This window comes from Lethenteron reissneri, chromosome 46, assembly GCF_015708825.2.
Source record: "Lethenteron reissneri isolate LAM-NWPU_2019-01 chromosome 46, ASM1570882v1, whole genome shotgun sequence".
NCBI lineage: Eukaryota > Metazoa > Chordata > Hyperoartia > Petromyzontiformes > Petromyzontidae > Lethenteron > Lethenteron reissneri.
Window position 1 is genome coordinate 4537319 of NC_083824.1, and position 19289 is coordinate 4556607.

At 47.4% G+C, this 19289-nt stretch overlaps 2 protein-coding genes across 3 annotated transcripts in view; one reads left to right on the plus strand and one right to left on the minus strand.

Annotated features, from left to right (window-relative positions):
- Window positions 1-710: 710 nt before the first annotated feature.
- Window positions 711-11447, plus strand: COPE (COPI coat complex subunit epsilon). The gene is made up of 10 exons (XM_061570780.1): window positions 711-869; window positions 3884-3946; window positions 4393-4493; window positions 5846-5998; window positions 6911-6964; window positions 7569-7650; window positions 8076-8231; window positions 10215-10283; window positions 10421-10495; window positions 11185-11447. Exons 1-10 carry the CDS (start codon window positions 759-761, stop codon window positions 11230-11232), a joined length of 912 nt encoding a protein of 303 aa, XP_061426764.1. The 5' UTR covers window positions 711-758; the 3' UTR covers window positions 11233-11447.
- Window positions 11448-13303: 1856 nt separating this feature from the next.
- The window catches only part of DHX37 (DEAH-box helicase 37), a 35208-nt gene continuing 29222 nt past the window's right edge, over window positions 13304-19289 (minus strand). For both annotated transcript variants that reach the window (XM_061570902.1, XM_061570901.1), the window contains exons 23-27: window positions 19081-19212; window positions 17045-17139; window positions 16512-16585; window positions 15751-15848; window positions 13304-15596 (exon numbers count right to left, since the gene is read on the minus strand). In XM_061570902.1, coding sequence (XP_061426886.1) covers window positions 15520-15596; window positions 15751-15848; window positions 16512-16585; window positions 17045-17139; window positions 19081-19212 — 476 coding nt within the window. In that variant the 3' untranslated portion in view covers window positions 13304-15519. The remainder of the gene's footprint in view (window positions 15597-15750; window positions 15849-16511; window positions 16586-17044; window positions 17140-19080; window positions 19213-19289) is intronic.

A 19289-nucleotide genomic window follows, 5' to 3' on the forward strand; every position in this document is an offset into this window, starting at 1 on the left:
AAAAAATGTTTAAAATATTTTTATTTATTTTTTATGATACAATATAGTATTGTCATCAGTATGACATAAGTATACCAAGTTATCAGTCGATACCACATTGGAAAGTGGGTTAAAATTGAGTTACAAGATTTGAGGATACAACAACGACAACAACGACAAGTGTGTAAAATTGTAATCATCAAGAGTATTCTATATGAGTAAAGCGCTCTACCTATAGCATTTACCATTATAAAACTTTATCATGTGTAGTAGTACCCCAGTAATTACCCTGTAATCTGGTAATTTGTATGGGATAAGGTAAAACGTAGGGTAAAGGTAGGCTCGTTGCTTTTACCTTACCATGCCGAGGCCTAATTGCGACTGAATCGTGCATCACATTCCGGGGCCACAGTGTAACTCAGCTTCTGGGGCCACAGTGTAACTCAGCTTCCGGGGCCGCAGTGTAACTCAGCTTCTGGGGCCGCAGTGTAACTCAGCTTCTGGGGCCGCAGTGTAACTCAGCTTCTGGGGCCGCAGTGTAACTCAGCTTCCGGTAACTCAGCTTCTGGGGCCGCGGTGACACTCAACTTCCGGTAATTCAGCTTCTGGGGCCGCGGTGACACTCAGCTTCCGGTAATTCAGCTTCTGGGGCCGCGGTGACACTCAACTTCCGGTAATTCAGCTTCTGGGGCCGCGGTGACACTCAGCTTCCGGTAATTCAGCTTCTGGGGCCGCGGTGACACTCAACTTCCGGTAATTCAGCTTCCGGGGCCGCGGTCATGGCGACTCAGCAGCAGCAGCAGGCGGAGGTGGACGCGCTGTTCGACGTGAAGAACGCCTACTACATCGGCTCCTACCAGCAGTGCATCACCGAGGCGCAGAAGATCAAGGTGTGGTGGACAAGCCCCTTCAGTGGCCATAGAATCTCCCTCGGCCCCTCCTCCTCCCCGCTCGGGACGCGGCGTTACCCCGGGGGGTTCGCGTCCACGTCAGCGGGATGAGGCCTACCTGCCGCCGTGGCCCCGACCCGGGAATGTGGAGTTTCCACGAGTGGCGGTGGAGATTGGCGTCTTGTTTTTGGGCGTGGGGAGCTTGGCGCAGAAAGGATGTTGGACTCTGGGCAAGGCGATTGACTGCACGGCTGTCGACCCACTCGCTTTGACACGGATTCTTGTACAGGGATGTTGAGTTTATTTTGGTGATTTCGAAAAGTGTATTGGTTTGGCCATGTTTGTGTTGTTGTAGTACAGAGTTAGACTGACGGCCTTAATCTAAGTTGTCTTGTGGTTGTTGTTGTTGTTTGTTGTAGTACAGAGTTAGACTGATGGCCTTAATCTAAGTTGTCTTGTGGTTGTTGTTGTTGTTTGACTTGCATCCCACTGGGATTTTTGCACAGCGTTGATGTACGGTGTTTTTTTCTGCAATATTTTGCTGTCTTTTCTTGGATTTTCTGTTTGCACCTTAGTCACATAGTCACTTTAAGATGTTTTCTTGTTCATGTTTTTGTTTTTTGTTTGTTGCGGTAGCACCCGATTCAAGAGCCGAATGGCTCACAGGGCTACACCTAATCAATGAACTTGAACTTGAGTTTTCAGGTCCATACGACGTACAGACGTTTCAATACGGGCACATATTTGCGTCTATTTTGTCTTTGTGTTTCTACCCTTGTGATGGGGCTTTGTAGGGTGAACGTTGAGATTTATAAAGGCACGGGGTGATCACTAAGGTCTGAATTGGTCTGTGATAAGGTTGGCACTGATAAGGGGTTGACAGGTGTGTAGTAGTGGAGTGTGTATAGTGTAGTGTATTGTGTAGTGTATAGTAGTGTATTGTGTAGTGTATAGTAGTGTATAGTGTAGTGTATAGTGTAGTGTATAGTAGTGTATAGTATAGTGTAGTGTATAGTGTAGTGTATAGTGTAGTGTATAGTAGTGTATAGTAGTGTATAGTAGTGTATTGTGTAGTGTATTGTGTAGTGTATAGTAGTGTATTGTGTAGTGTATAGTAGTGTATAGTAGTGTATAGTGTATAGTGTAGTGTATAGTGTAGTGTATAGTGTAGTGTATTGTAGTGTATAGTGTGGTGTATAGGATGAATGTTGAGATTTATAAGGTGCACGGGGTGACCACTAAGGTCTGAATTGGTCTGTAATAAGGGCGCTGATAAGGGGTTGACAGGTGTGTGACTTTGAGTGGCAGCCAACGATTAGAATGCGTCCAAGAGGATTGTCAGCCGGGGAGATGGAGCGATGGAATCGGCTTGCGTGCAGGTTGTCTGTGGATTGTTGCATGGCACGATCGTGAGAGATGTCGATGGCTGGGTGAGGCCTTCACCCGGCAGTGAATTGATTGGTCGTGGCTGATGATTGAGATAAGGCGACTGAACCATCCTAAGAATGATGTGTCAAGGTACAGACTTATACTCTTAGGTTTTTTCGGTAATAAATGAAATAAAATCCATTAATAGTTTTTTTTTCATTCATTATTCTTTTATATTTATTATATATTTTTTACCTACGTGACTTTACCGAAAAAACCTAAGAGTGAATACTTGCAGTCACGAAGGCTTCAAATCTAGAATTAAGGTACAGACTGTAGGCTACTCACCTGCGATCTATGGTAATGCTACTGCGTGCCAACACAGACGAATCATCAACAGCATCGTAATAATCGTAATGTTGAATTTCGTTCGCACCGTACGTATCCAGCAGACTACAGATCTTCTATGATATTAACTACTCTGATATAAAATATACACACGACTGACCTGTGCTGTAATATAGAATGATGTTACATGGTTACTGGATAGACGACTTGGCTATACGTACTTAGCCCCGACACTCCAGGTAAATCATTAAGGGGCCGTCCATAAATGACGTTACGCGATTTTGGACGATTTTTGACCCCCCCCCCCTCGTTACACGGCGTCACAAATGTCTGACCCCCCCCCAGGTGCGTGACGTCATTTATGGACGGCCCCGAACTTACTGATCCGTTATAGACCTGTGCTACATACTACTGGGATTGACATCGCTGAGATGTTAGAAAATGACTGATCTATGTAGACTTCTGTGCTCATATATTACTAATATTTACTGAATATGTTAGTCTTTTGAGCTCTATTAACTGCTAAAAACCATTGGGCTATCTGACCACAATGACTCAATCTACTGAGCTCTGATATAGATTACCGAGCTGTGATGCATATTGATGCACCCTGATATGCAAGTAGAGTACTCTGATGTGCTTCATAATTTACCCAGGGAAGTGTCACTGAATCACGAGACTCTAAGGAGGTCTCTGCCAAGTCTTCGCCATTGGGGGGCGATGTTGCGGTGTATAATCCCAATCGATTAATTTGCAGGTCATCATATGTCAAATCTAGAATTGCAGGTCATCATTCAGTCTTGGGATGTTTGGCCAACACCATTTTACGTTGTTGTTTTTTATTTGAGCTATGGGAGGAAACCATTGAAACCCTTGCAGAGGGGAGGGGGGAGCGGAGGGGGGAGTGGAGGGGGAGCAAACTCCTCCAGAAAGGTGCCGAGTCAGGAATCGAACCCACGTCCTTTCGGCTATGCGGCACATATGTTATCAAAGCACCACCCTACCGCTAACCATGAAGCTGTTAGGCTACCAATCCCTGCGAGTGACGCCTGTGCTCTGCATGCATGTTGAACTTATTTCGCACTGTACGTAGCCAACCGTGCTAATCGGAGGTGCGGGGGATGGACAACTCCCGAGCGATGATGGAGACGACCGACATTGGTTATCGACCTGCGATATTGACAGTAGCTGGCTGGAAGTGCTGCTTGCTCAACATGCTCAGTAGAGAGGCTCAGCAGAGACGGACTGCTCACACGAAGCTGACTCTTGGACTGGATCCTCCTGTCTGTGCTTTTCAGCCATCTGGCCAGGAGAAGACTGTGGAGAGAGATGTCTTCTTGTACCGAGCCTACATTGCACAGGTACGAGGAATACTGAAAATACTCGTTTTGGCATTGCGACGATTTGAAATCTAAATAGGATTGATATTATAATAATAGGGTTTTTCCCCTTTTTTTTCTGGCAACAAAACTGAAACCTTTTTTACGAGGATTCATGTCTGCGTTAACCACAATACTTGCAGTCGAAATGCAAACAAAAACACACTGATAATATATCTACTGAATGAGCAATTAAATAGTAGTTTACCACTGATATATAATTGCCAACAATGCCCACTACTGTGTGGAAACGAGTCAAATGCTGTTCATACGATATTGAATTTAAATTTAGTATTGTTTTTTCCTACGCCCACTTCCACACAAGAGAGACAAGACTCTTGGAATATATTTACAAACAGACGTGCATCGCCACCTCGACGCGGTTGTTGTTGAAGGCGCTTGCGCTTGTGTGTGTTTTACGCTCGCAGCGCAAGTACGGCGTGGTGATGGATGAGATCTCGGGCAGCTCCCCGCCGGAGCTGCAGGCGGTGCGCATGTACGCCAGCTACCTGGCCCACGACGACAAGAGGTGGGGGCGGCGGCGGCGGCGGCGGTGCCGACAGCTCTGGGTGCTGGTCGTTGGCAGCAACGCGTCGTACACCGTAGCACAGGATTGATAGAAGTTTAACACGTAGGCTTTCGCGACCAATATTATTCATAATCAACGTTTTTGGGGTTAGATCGCATTATTTATAAATGTGTCGTAACCCTCCACCACCCGACACGGCCAATCAGTAAAAAAGTTATTTTCTTTTTTTATTCTTCATTTTCTATCTACGTGACTTTACCGAAAAAAAACCTAAAGAATATGAATTCTTGCAGTCACGAAAGTTAAGTCAAAATTTAAGACCGATAGGTTTATGCTTTATCAATATCGATTTCTACATATCGTTATTTATGTGTGCAGTGTTTTTGTCGTAAATAATTTTGATAGGATTATCAATTTCGTTTACGATAGCCAGATCACCCATAATCTGAGAAGCAGAGCAGTGACGAGCCTGGACAGTGCTTGGATGGATGACCACAGTGCAGGAGAAGGCAGTGCAGACAATGCCATTGTGTTACTCGGACACTCGGTAAAGTCACGTAGGTAAAAAAAGAAATGAAATTAAATCACGACGTTTCGGAGGCAACACAAGCTTCCGTCTTCAGCTGGAACCGTCACAGCAAAATCACTGTTTCAAGGGTACTCGTACAGTCTGCTGCTGGATAATAGCCTCCCCACGTCATGCAGCTAGGGGGGATGATACATCGCCACGACACGCGACCTACCAATCGACTGTTCAGTACTGCCGGGTGGGCAGAGGTGTGGGGGTTGGAGTATTGTATCATACAACGATCGATTTTGCTGCACCGCTCTACTCATGTTGTGCCACAGTTAAGCCAATAGGTGCACATTTTTTTTACTATTTTTGCGAACTAAGGATTGACATTTCTACCAAGTGCCATCCTCACGACTTGGGGTTACCTCTTCTTGGTTCTTTCGGTAAAGTCACATAGAAGGGAAGTAATAAAATAATAAAAATAAAACATAATAAAATAATTCTCATGACGTTTCGGCTACAACGCAAGCAGCCGTCTTCAGGTGCTGCTTGCGTTGTAGCCGAAACGTCTTGAGAATTACAACGCAAGCAGCCGTCTTCAGGTGCTGCTTGCGTTGTAGCCGAAACGTCGTGAGAATGATTTATTATGTTTTATTTTTATTATTTTATTACTTCCCTTCTACGTGACTTTACCGAAAGAACCAAGAAGATGAATCCCTGCAGTCACGAAAGCTTTAAATCGAAATTTGGGGTTACCTCTTCCGGTTGCTTTCCTTCATTGTCACTCGTGGAGATTGCCCGGTGTTTTGCGTCTGCCTAACTCGACCGCGCCCCGCAGGGATGCGGTCCTGAGCGAGCTGGAGCGTAAGATGGCAGGCAGCGTGGACGTGAGCAACGCCAACTTCCTGCTCATGGCGGCTTCCGTCTACATCCACGAGGGAAACACCGACGCCGCGTTGCGCACTCTGCACCAGTCCGACAAGCTCGAGTGGTGGGGATGCGATCGAGATGATTAGATGTCACTTTTTTATTAAGTTGTATTAACGCTTTCCAACCAAGGCTGGAAGTAATAATGCGTGAGGTCCGTGTGTGTATGGGGGGCAGTAGTGTAGCAGTTAGCTCGCTGCGCTACGAACCCATCAACCTGATTTCGATTCCCACTCATCGGTCCTGGGCCTCCCCTAGGTCGACTCGGCCTCAAATGAGTACCTGGTGTGGTGTGTAAACATTGCCACTTGGGATACAAAGGCAGCCAGGTGTGGTGCTGACCACTCTTCCCCTCGTGTGCTGTCGGCCTTCATAGGTGCTCGCTAACTAACAGCACTTGCCCCAACAGCCTGTTAAGGTTATACTGTGGGTCTTTGTATGGGGGAGCATGATAATGCTTGTGAAGATAATTCAACGTTAATGAAAAGTGATGCGTAAAACTTGAAGACAAGTTTAGAGCACAAAGGACTTTGTAAATACACAAACACATTTTGCCCTAACAGCTACTCGTATGCATACGCATTATTTAATGCTTTCCATTAAATAATGCATACGCATGACTTTTCTGATCCTAGACCACCAACTCGCGTCACCCGAGAGCCCAGTTTCACCATACGTAGTTGCCCGGATTCGAACGCAGAATCCCAGCGGTGACAGCTTTGTGCCCTGACACAGAATCATCGTCATCATGCCTCTGTGCCACCTGTCCCTTCGTCAACAAGCCATCTCCTGACCTTCAGCCACATCGGCAGCCTGCTTACGAATCTGAATAAGATTATTTGTTAAAATACTGCACGTAATAACGCAAACACGTCATTAACAAACGGAAACACAAAATAATGCTTTTGAAGAATGTGTTGGCTGTGCTTGCCAGGGATTGTGCTGTTACTGAAAGACAAACTGTTTATCTCCGTAGCTTGGCAATGATGACCCAGGTGTACCTCATGCTCGACAGAGTGGACCTGGCAAGGTAACGCCTTTTCGCTTAACATTTGTACACGTTTTTGTTTCACGTCTCGGTTGTGGTTACAAAATTAAATTGCACACACACAATAAAATATAAATATATAATTGTGCTGTTATGATCCTCATGCATTTTCAGTTACTTTAAAACTGTTATATTGATATATTACTTTAATTTATATATATATGCACACACAATTTTAAACATAATTACATTTTGACTGTCATTCAGTTCTGGTCATGTACAACTCCTTTGTAATCCACTGCTGCATGCCACGTGGGTCATGAAGATTATTTGACCATACTTCACCACAATGTTCTATCTTCTTGGTTCTTTCGGTAAAGTCACATAGAAGGGAAGTAATAAAATAATAAAAATAAAACATAATAAAATTATTCTCACGTTTCGGCCACAACGCAAGTAGCCGTCCTCAGGTGAAAACCAGGTCTGTCGAGGTGACAGCGTCATACGTGACTTTACCGAAAGAACCAAGAAGATGAATCCCTGCAGTCACGAAAGCTTTAAATCGAAACGTTCTTCTAATGTATGCGCGTGTAAATGCGTATGCTAACATGTGTGTGTGTGTGTGCTCGCTCCAATGTGCGCGTAGGAAGGAGCTGAAGAAGATGCAGGAGATGGATGAGGACACCACTCTTACCCAGCTGGCGCAGGCCTGGGTGCACCTGGCCATGGCAAGCCACCACCATCACCACAACCACCTCCACCACACAGACCTGGCAGTGGCTGTGGCACACCATCCCATGCCCTCGCCTCTTAACCCCCATCACGAGCGTTGATGCGGCGTGTGTGGCAACTAGCGATGGTGCATTGGTCAGCGCACTGCGCTAGGAACCCGGCGATCCGAGTTTGATTCCCGCCAACATCAGTGACAGATATCTGAACCGGTCTTGGGCCTTCCCGAGGCCAACTGAGCCTTTAATGAGTACCTCATGCGGTGTGTAAACATCAGAACCGGAGAGACAAAGGCAGCCAGGCGCGGTGCTGCCCATACTACCCACTAGTGTACAGCACCGGGCCTTACGAGATGCTCGCTAACAGCTCTTGCTCTTAACAGTCTGTTAGAGACGATACGAAGGATCTTTGTTTTGTGTGGCAGGGAGGGGAGAAACTGCAGGACGCGTACTACATTTTCCAGGAGCTCGCCGACAAGTACAGCTCTACCCCACTGCTGCTGTGCGGGCAGGCGTCCGCCATGATGGCGCAGGGCAAGTGGCAAGATGCGGAGGGCACGCTGCAGGAGGCACTGGAGAAGGTCAGAGTCAGAACATTTAGTTATACTGGAGGAATCCGATGAGCTCTAAAAACTATTTTTAAATCCCTTTATATTAAGTTCGCTTGCTTGCTTAGGACCTGTGCAAATCTTTCGGTCGTTTTTTAACCCACTTCCCGTGATCCAATCGAGCTGACATTTTGCACACAGACTCGTTGTGCGTGACAATTAATGTTCGTGCAAATTTTTTTCCAAAATGTTACACTTTTTAGGACAAAAATATATTTAATTACCAATTGCTTAATGGTGCAATGCAATCATCTGATCCATAGGTGGCAGCCATCTCAAGCCAGAGGACGAGAGGACTCTAGCCGCCACGCATATAAAGGATTTATAGTGAAAAACTGTTTTACGGGTTATATTATTCACAGATGTCTAGTAGGGGCGGGTCAGAACGTTAGGCGCTAACCACACGGTGCACAGATGGTATACACGCGGCACAACCCGGGCTGGTGTGTGCCAAGTGAAAATGCGAGTGGAAATTTGGGTTTGCCACCTCTCCCCAGTTTTTCAAGAATGTCCCCTTTTTACACGCTTTTATTTAACTCACTTCGTCTGCTTGTATCCTCATAAAAGAAATCTTGTAACTAAATTTTTACACACTTCCCAATGTGATATCGACTGCAAACTTCGTATAGCTATGTCATACTGATGACAAGATGATACTCTATCATAAAAAAATCCAAAACATCTATTTTAAAACTTTTTACATGCTTTTATTTAACTTACTGCATGTGTTGTATCCAAAAATCTTGTAACTCAATTTCAACCGTAATCCCAATGTCGTATCGACTGCAAACTTGGTATAGCTATGTCATACTGATGACAATACTATATTCTATCATTGAAAATAAAAAATATATTTTTAAACGATCTTTTTATGGCTCTAATTGTCCACGCTCAACTGACGTTGCCTGTAAATCACCGCGGTCCCTTACGTCACGGCAAGCCTCGGGGAGCCATGCTCAGGGGCGGGGGATGTGGAAGGAGGGGAGGGGCGATGGGGGAAGGGGGCAGGGAGAGGGGCAGCTCAGACAGTACATTTCATGAAAGCGTGTTTAAAAAAAAAGTATTTTTCAATATTTTATTTTAAGGTAGCAGTCCGGGGCAATCTCCACGTCCTCTTCCGGGGACATTTAAGGGTCTCCATATTTTTTCGGTCGCGTAATAACAGACGACCCAAGACAACGCATTGACGTACATGTAGCACCTCTTCCAGTATTGTGAGATGTTCTTATACACACAGGTGGAAACCCTCGTGGGAATTGCGATCAATAGTTCAGTTGACTCAATTGTACAGGGTGGGCCCGATAAACACAAACAAACATGGACAATTCAAAACATTGTATTGGGTCTATAGAAACATTGTTTGCTTAACCTAGAACGGGGGCGGAGATCTACAATGTGCCATCTGTTTTTATTGTTTTTTTTTACACTCAACTGTTGACGTAAACAAATTGTATTTCGATTTAAAGCTTCCGTGACTGCAGGGATTCATCTTCTTGGTTCTTTCGGTGAAGTCACGTAGAAGGGAAATAATAAGTTAATAAAAATAAAACATAACATTAAATATAAAACATAACATTGTTATACAATGTGTCTTCTTGATTCTTTCGGTAAAGTCACGTAAAAGGGAAATAATAAAATAATAAAAATGAACCATAAAAGAATTCTTACGTTTCGGTCACAACGCAAGCAGCCGTCCTCAGGTGAAGAACAGGGCTGTCAAGGTGCCCCTTCCCCCCCTCCAACCCAGCTTAAATATACGCTGCCAAGCCTGGTGGTGCCCATTCAGACGCTGTCTTTCCGACAGACCTGTTCTTCACCTGAGGACGGCTGCTTGCGTTGTGGCCGAAACGTCGTGAGAATTATTTTATTGTTTTATTTTTATTATTTTATTATTTCCCTTCTACGTGACTTTACCGAAAGAACCAAGAAGACAAATTGTATTGTTTTTTTCAACAGGACAGCAGCAACCCTGAGACCCTCATCAACCTGACTGTGCTGACTCAGCACCTGGGCAAGGCTCCAGAGGTGGGTTGGCATTGCCTCACCCTCCGCAACATTCCGTTCTCATCGTCAGCCACAGTCATTACACACCCCATTCTCAATTACATCATCTCTTTGTTTTGTGCCAAGTGGATTAAATGTGTTTTTTTATTTGGTCCCAGGTGGCAAACCGTTATCTTTCCCAGCTGAAAGATGCACACAAAGGACATCCCTTCGTCAAGGAATATTTAGCAAAGGTTAGTGAAACTGAGCAATGATTGCCGTTTGGCAAGCAATTCAAGTATTGAATAAAATAAAAACCTCTGCTGTTATAGATGCCTACCTATGCCTTGTGTTCTGGGCTGCCCGACATGAATGCATGCTCTTAATGATGCCGCTGTCGTGAAATTGGCACTGAAAGCTAACGGCGATCGCGTTGCCACGGCATCACTGGAGTGCTATGGCAGGTACGCGTAAGTCACCTTAAAAGTTTTTTTAACTTCATTAACAAAGCATTAAACTTGTGCTGAAAAACACGAGGGCGTTACAGCCTTGGTACATAACAGGTAAAGCTGCAGCAGCTCCGCAATTACTCCACCACGCCACTGCTGGCAGAAGGGACTGCTTCAGACGAAGCTCTCTAGCCCCTCTGTTTGGCCTCCTTTCTCATGCTGGCAGGGCATCTTGGCAGAGGTGCGAGTTCCCTACGCGTTACCCCACGACACGCCAAACGACTAACCGCGGTGGACCTATTCAGTGCTGCCGGGTGGACAGAGGCGTGGGGGTTTAACCTTTCCCGTTGATTTCGACGGGCAGGTCGAACCGGTGACCTCTGTCTGGATTACAAGTCGCCAGTGTGTGAGCCGTGACAGCATGGCAGCACCAAGAGGTATTTGTTGTTTGGGTATTCTCTCACTTATGCGGCTTCGTCTTTTGTTGTCGACAGGAGAACGAATTTGACCGTCTGGTGAAGCAGTACGCGCCGAGCGCATGAGGAGGAGGACTGCCGCGGTCCACTGCAGGTGGCGTCATCAGCTTCACGAGGAACCGTGGCGGATTTGCCGAGTGCATAAAATATTACAAGAAAAGCAGTTACCGCTGTGCAGGGTGCGCGTCAAATCGTACAAGGCGACGTCACGCTCGGCAGGTGTGGCGGCGGACCAATGTTCCTGTGCATAGTTAAATAAAATGTTTATACCGGCCAGCCCACCCCGCTTTGCTTTGGGTTCGTTATTTCTCATCGAAGCGCGAGTCGATTTGGACGTCTTGAATTTATATTGTGGTTTGTAAACCGGAGAGAATGCTCAGTCTGCTCCAATCGGCCGCTCGCTGAAACAAAACACAAAACCACAAACGTGGATATTCCTTGGGTACGGCAACAGATGGAAGGTGATGCGCACAGGGTGGCGATTGTACTCGAAGAAAACGGTTCCGTACTCTTCAGCCAGTGGGCGAACTTAGCCACATGCAGACTAGTCAAGATTCAATACAATAGATCTTTACACACAAACTTGTGTACGCAAGTGGACTGAAAACTAAATAACTTGACTAAATCGCCCTGAATGTGCCTCAGATCTCAACAGCCCGGTTAGTACTCGAATGGGTGACCACCAAGCTGCTTGGCAAGTGTTGGTTGGATGCATGGGGATGGAGATTGTTGCCCGGGGGTTGTCTGGGGAGTTCAGTCTCTGACCACGTGACGAAGGTTATTGGAATTGGCCAACATCCAAATGCGTGCAATATTCCTGAAAAGGACACGAAACAAATGGAGGTATATCTAGGTAAAATAAATCGCTCTTAAAACATGCGTGTCCAAGTAATGTTCACTTACTACATTTCTGATAAAAAAAAAACAATTTGACAAAAATTACCCGGGCTGATTTCCAGTTGACATCGAAGCCACAATTTTTTACCTTCCAATGTGGGAGTCAAGCACTCTCACCACACCCCCCCCTCCCTGCATGTCACGAAAGAGACACACCTGGACCCAGGTGCCCAGCAATAGCGGGGCAGTAGCCACCCTGGCGACAAGTGGTCCTGCAGTAAACTTCTACCAGCTGCTGCAGACGTTTCCCCTTGTTGGTGCAGCGCGTGCCGATATGCTGTGGCTCGTAGTGTCGGCATAGCGCAGGGCTCGGCAACCTGCGCCTCTTAAGGGCTGCTTTTTGACGTCATTAACGACCACCGTTCCGTATTCACATGCAGTGTGAATTCAAAAGAAATGCTCTTGTTATTTTGGTTGCCCGAGCCCTGGAATAGAGAGGATCGCCGTTCTAATGCAGTATGTCCTCAAGGTGTGTGTTGTGGAGGCAGGGTGGTTGTGCGGATCGTGCAGATTTCTTCATGGGTACAGGTGCCGCCCATGTTGGGAGATGATACGGAGTTGAGTATTTATTGCCACCTTTTCCACAGACATTCCTCAGTAAGCCTCTGTCTTGGTTCTTTCGGTAAAGTCACGTAGAAGGGAATAATTAGAATAAATTATTCTCGCGACGTTTCAGCCACAACGCAAGCAGCCGTCCTCAGGTGAAGAACAGGTCTATCAAGGCACCCCTTCCCCCCCTCCAACCCAGCTTAAATATACGCTGCCAAGCCTGGTGGTTGCCCATTCAGACGCTGTCTCCCCGACAGACCTGTTCTTCACCTGAGGACGGCTGCTTGCGTTGTGGCCGAAACGTCGTGAGAATGATTTTATTTATTATTTTATTATTTCCCTTCTACGTGACTTTACCGAAAGAACCAAAAAGATGAATCCCTGCAGTCACGAAAGCTTTAAATAGAAATTTAAGCCTCCGTCTATCAAAACTGTGCAGTAGCCTTTTTATAATGAAGTTAAACACGATGCCATGGAATCTCAGTACAAGTCGGTCCCTGCCACCCAAACAAAGATGCCAAAGCCGGACAGGTGGCAACCTTGGTTTGGGGGGGGGACAGATTCGTGCTTCTTAAAAACAATGATGAAGAACGTGATATTATGATGCATGACAGATGAGGATGATAGCAATGATCAGTTTATGGTGATGAAAATTACAAATGAAGATAAATCAAGAAATGTCAAACCTTAAAAAGAGATACGTAAACTTTTATTGTTTTTACTTTGTCTAGAACTGGTGGAACTAAGCCATCGACATTAAATTAGACATTGCTTGACCATACACAAATCTACATTAAGGTTCACTCAACTTAATTACCGGTGTCTTACCAGGCCCATACCAACAACTCTCACTCGTCCCATAAAAAGATTGCATTTACAATCAAACCAGATATATATATTAAAAAATAAAATAAGTTCTGTGTTGTCCCTATCAGCATATCCACAGGCATGGACTTGCTGAAGGACAGCGATAGCAATCGTCCGTAGTCACCGCACATGGGCAGTGTTCACATACCGGCGCAGCAGTTGAAACATTTGGCGAGTTTCTAAAATCCCCCTCCGCCCGCCTCTATCCTCGGAGAAGTACAAACGCGTGCACCAGTGAATCGGCAGATCACGTCTGATGGGGGTAAAGTGTGGGCACTGCTGCATCTCTCAAGGTGTTAGGCAGTGTGGAAGAGCCCAAAATAATCCTCTAAAGGGGCCCTCTAGAGCTCCCTCTCATGGATGCCCAACAGCGTGAGCAAGCCATTACAGGGCTGCCCCTGTACCCTTTCAAATATCTTGTCATCCCAGTACACAGCTTATCGAATTACTCGGATTTAAACATTTAAAAAAATACCGTATACAAGTAAAATTGATAATGCTGTAATTGTCACCGAATCTTTCCACTGACTGGCCTTGCAGAATGTATGGGTACATTTCATGCTTATTCGGGCTCATCAGTAAGGCAAACATTTGGTCACGCGAATCATGGCTTGAGGTGTGGGAAAAACAATGTGATGGAATAAGGTGCAGCGGTGTACAACCTAAAAAATAAATAGTCCAGCGCATATCCCCCACAAGTGGAGAGCATTTCCATGCCAAGCAGGCCGGATTTACCGACGAGCACCTGCGACCACATCCTGGCACTGACAACGTTAATCGAGAACAGCTTCCAGAAACACCTGCGGACAGCAGCAGTACTTCTAGACCAGACTGCCGACTGCTGCCTGCCCACGACACGGCCTGACACGGTGGTCGTCTGGTCAAAACGCCCCGAGTCTTACCAAAGCGGGCAGCCGACACCAACGAACTGCAGCTTCTTAGACGCACGGTTCAGGGTGCACGTCGTGGGGGACGGCAAGCCAACGGCCTACCACAGGGCTCCGTGCTCGCGCTGCCTCTGTGAGACCTCTACGCAGGTAACGGTTCGCCACCCACCCACGCCAAAGACGTCTGTCGCGGCACACGGACGCGCGCATTCTCAAGACTTGGAAACGTCCCCAATGCCGGCATCGCCAAACCGGCCAAATAATGCAACAGCTGGCGCCTGCAGCCAAGTCCGGGCCTTGTTCATCTACAAAACGGGCACCTGCTCTGCGGGTTTCCCTGCCGTCAGGAACGCGTGCGGCCGACCACCACGCGCCGGTGGTGGGGGGCCACGTGACCACAACCCGCTCGGTGGTCACGGTCGTCGCGTGTCATCCACGAGTGGCCCCTGCCCCGGACTTGCCGCCGCTCCACGCCGCCGACGGAGCGGCCGTCTCGCCTCGGCAAGACGCGCGTGCAATAAGAATAATGAAATATATAAAAAAATAAAAAACACTTAATTTATTTTTATTTAAAAGAGAATTGTTTTTTCGTTGAAAAACTGTTACAATAAGCGTCCGTCGTGCGTTGTAATCTCAGCGCATACAGGACAGTGTCTTTTAGGAAGTGAAGGACGTGTCTCCCGCGTTTCTGCAGCCATTCCCAGCATTTTAGGGACCTAATTAAAATTCACGACTTCCGTGACCTCCGTAATAAAATCATAGCCTTACTCATCAGCATGTCGAAGCCAGCTGTAGACAGCCATTGAACAAACGCTTGGACTGCAAGGAGGCTACAGCTAGGCTGTGGCAGAGGTCGCAAACGGGTTTTGATTCCTTACCCGTACCCAGCCGTACCAGGGTCGCAAACGGGTACCCGTACCCGGCCGGGTACAGGTAGCCGGGTATCGGGTATGGTACGGGTATCGGGTACCCAGTTGCGACCTCTGGGCTGTGGGGGCCGCCAAAACCATAATCACCATCATCATCATCAATCGGCATGATACGGCATGGTAATGTACTGGCTTTACAGTGACCTCGGACAGGTCAGTTTGGTGATGTCCTCTTCCTCCACCTCCGTTGTGTTGCTGGAGCTTTGGCAGGAGCGGGTTGCCTCTCACAGCGGTGGCCAGCACAGAGCGAGCCTGTTCTGCTGGCTCTCGGGAAGCCACTGACAGTACTCTGCCTGCAGGACTGCACAAACAATCGCAACGCACACATGCGTGCAATCATACAACACATCATAGCCACAATCCTGAAGGTAATGTCTACGCGCACACGTGTGTGCAAGCCCTCCCACGCCATGCGAGCACGCGTAAAGGGTACCGCACAGCACGCGTCGACTCACACTTGGGCGAGCGCTGCCACACGGAGAGCAGAACGTCGCGACAGTCGGCCTCCTCTGCCACCAACGCCTGCAGCAGGGCCTGTGTGCGAGGCTGCAAGCTGCCAGACAAAGAGACAGAGAGATCCCCCGTGTAGCCTTTTAAAATAACTGTTGGATCAAGAGCTGTTAGCGAGTGCCTATTGAGGGCCACCTGGATGGCACACGGGGGGGTGGGTGGCCAGCATCGCGCCCACCCACCGTTGTCTCACCAATGCTGATATTTATACACCACTTATTTAAGGCTGAGTTGATCTAGGGGAGGCCCAGGACCGGTGCAAATATTTTAGAGTTGTTAACTGTGAGCGTTCGTAGCGCAGTGCGTTAATCACTACACTACCGCTCCCCTACTACCGTTTGTAAACGACACACTATTGCTCATTTAGCCACACAGAGTACTGTGTGTGGGGCAAGGGCTCCCAGCCAGAATCTCAAGAGTGGCACGGCACACGACGGAGTGGTGTGGTCGACACTGTGGTCGACCGCCTCCGTCTCCCCATCGCTGATTTATCCACACTGCACCAGGTAACCATTTAAGACTGAGCAGACCTAGTGGAGAACCAGAACCGTCTCGGATACCACATATCACTGCTTTTACCAGCGACGATTTTTATAGACCCCGGAAAGGATGATGGTGTGCGTCACCCAGCCTTGAATCTAATATTGCTGTGGTAATGAGTTTGGCACGCAGCCCGAGTGGAGAGTGCAGGCATGCCACAGCGTACTTGGCCCAGGTCTTGCACATGGTGGTGGGAGGAGAGAGAAGCAGTGGGGTGAACTCGGCCAGTTTTGATACCACCTGTGAACGCACATCGTCGTTGTCGTCAACATCACCGTCGCCATCAACCATTGTCATTGCCATCATCAACATCGCCATCGTCAACAACATCACCGTCGTCATTACCATCAATATCGTCCATCATATCAACGCAGTCATCACGGCCATCATCATCATTGTCTTGATGATCTTCACCACGACCATTATCACTCAGATGTGATGTTTCAAGTCTCATTAAAAACATTATACGAAATCATTTCTCATGGAGTGCTAATGAAATGTGTTAGATATAACAGGTTAATGCAATTACACTTGAGTATGCATTCATTCATTAATTGCAATCTGCCGGACATCCCCAAAAACTGGAAGGATCCTGCCCTCAATCAGTTGAGGGGGTTGACTGCAGTCTGATGACTGCTCCCTGTTGTTAACACGGAGGTTTCAGTCCATCGCTGCGTAACGCGTGTTGGCCGTGCTTACCTGGCCACCCAGCAGGAACTGGGCAAACAGTTTGTAGCGCATCAACCCGGCGGGATAGTCCACCTCCACAGGGGGCAAATCCCATCCCAGCCGTGCTAGAGCACACAGCAGAGTGTGAATGAGCAGAAGCACACGCATGAACACAGCTGCTATGCAGGCTCATGCATTCAATCAATCGATACTTCCTGCTGCTACTCAACTAAACCTTTATGCATAATCAACGTTTTTGGGTTTAGATCGCGTTATTTATAAATGTGTCGTAACCCTCCACCACTAACTGATTACTAATGTAGCATAATCACAATAACACACATTCCAACTGATTACTAATCTACAACTCGCATCGTAACAACTGCCTGATTACTAATCTAGTATATAATTACAATAACCCCCCCCCCCTCCGCCTCAAATCTTTGCACCTGATGAGTTAATGAGTTAATGATGACGTCACCCTGCTGCTGCTCTATTTAAGAACGGGAGACACAGCAGAGCCTCACCATTCTGGCGAATTGCCCGATGATGCTGGATGCAATTACCAGTGAAACGTCGTACTACTCAAAAATTTTAAATGTTGTGGTTTCACGCTTCAACACACCGGTGGGATAAAGCAGTGAACTATTTGTCTTTTGTCAACGTGACACTATTTTACTGATTGGCCGTGTCGGGTGGTGGAGGGTTACGACACATTTATAAATAACGCGGTCTAAACCCAAAAACGTTATGAATATTGGTCGCGAAAGCCTGCTACATGTTAAACTAAACCTTTATGCTCAACTCAACCTTTTATTTTACCAGGTAAGGCTCACTGAGCTATGTAGCTCTTTTTCAAAAGTGATCTGGCCACAAATGATAGCTTAATGAAGTGGCTTGTTATGTGGACATTTGTAGCAGCCAAATACTAAACGCATGATGTTGATTATAAAAGTGGATGGAAAAACGGGAAGACCCGGAGAAAAGAAAAATCCATGTGACCACGGGGAAAACATACAATCTCCAAATATACAGCAGCAGCAGGCGTCAGAGTCAGAATCGAACCCACAACCTCCTGCATACCAGGCGAGGTAGTTAACATCTCTCCTCTCTGCCCCCCTCCCCTCAGCTATGACCAGGCCTACCCCAACCCCTCTCCTTAACCACTCCCACCTGTTCTCTTGTCATCACCACCACTTTCAATAATAACCCCACTCTTTATCACAACCACCATCACCTTACATACACTTGTATAATTGCTGTAAAGCGCCTTGGAACCAGGTGCTACATAAATCTACGTGAGATTTGCTTTCGCGAGAGCCGCCCTCCTTTATGCCGGTACGTCTTGGGGCGCTTTGCCCGCAGTGGGCCGCGCGCATCACACCTCAGGGATTGTGAAAGGGCACCCCCCCCCCCCCCCCGGTGGCGGCTGCCCGCCCGTAGCACCAATCGACTCGGCACGGGGTCCGAAAATCGGGCAGCATTTGTCTGCCCAGAAGGGAGCGACGATTTTGCCGCGTAATCCCAATTGAGCGGTGCAACACAAACTCAACGCGATCGTCGTTGTTTGGAACGTAAGTAAAGAAAGAAGCCGATTTTTTTTTTTTACATCCCATCAGCCATACGAGCTTTTTGGGAGTGTACAATTTAAGCAGCATTAGCTCACGGCATGCAAACCCTGGACCGGTTTTGACATGCGTTGTCTCGTCACCAGTCAGGCTTGTTTGAACCACTGTGGCCGATGGCACGTGTGCACAAATATGGGAAGGAAGCATATTGTCTCCTTATCCATTTAATCATAGAGATGTAGTCCACAATGCTGTTTGCGATCCCAACTGAGTGAAGATGGCACTCATCTTCATTCACGAGGAAAGGTGTTTGACCCACATTTAATAGATGACCAGTTCAGCGATTCTCCACTTCAAACAAGGGAGAGCCGAACCCAGGATCTCAGTGGTTCTAGCTCAGCCCTCTGACCTCTGAGCCACCCGACCCGACTCTGTCTCTCCGAACAGCCCCCTCCCCCCCCCCCCGGTGCCGGTGACGTCGAGTAGCGTCGCTCTCACCGAGGGTGCTGGAGCGGTGGCAGCGAACTCTCCCCTCGCTCATCCGCGCCGGAGGCTCCGCCAGGGGCTCGCCGTAGCAGCACATCTGGGGCAGCTGCACCGGGATCCACTCGAGCTCCACCGCCGTCACCCCTGCAGAGTGCGGCAGTGAGGTCACGGGGGCAGCGGGAGAGAGAGGGAGGTCACGGGGGCAGTGAGAGGGAGGTCAC

Excerpts from the sequence above, each read along its gene's own strand:
- COPE (XM_061570780.1), top strand. The coding sequence starts at position 759 with ATGGCGACTCAGCAGCAGCAGCAGGCGGAGGTGGACGCGCTGTTCGAC. Across the intron at positions 7,651-8,075 it reads CCTGGGTGCACCTGGCCATG|GGAGGGGAGAAACTGCAGGA; the intron begins GCAAGCCACCAC and ends TTTGTGTGGCAG. Across the intron at positions 8,232-10,214 it reads TGCAGGAGGCACTGGAGAAG|GACAGCAGCAACCCTGAGAC; the intron begins GTCAGAGTCAGA and ends TTTTTTCAACAG.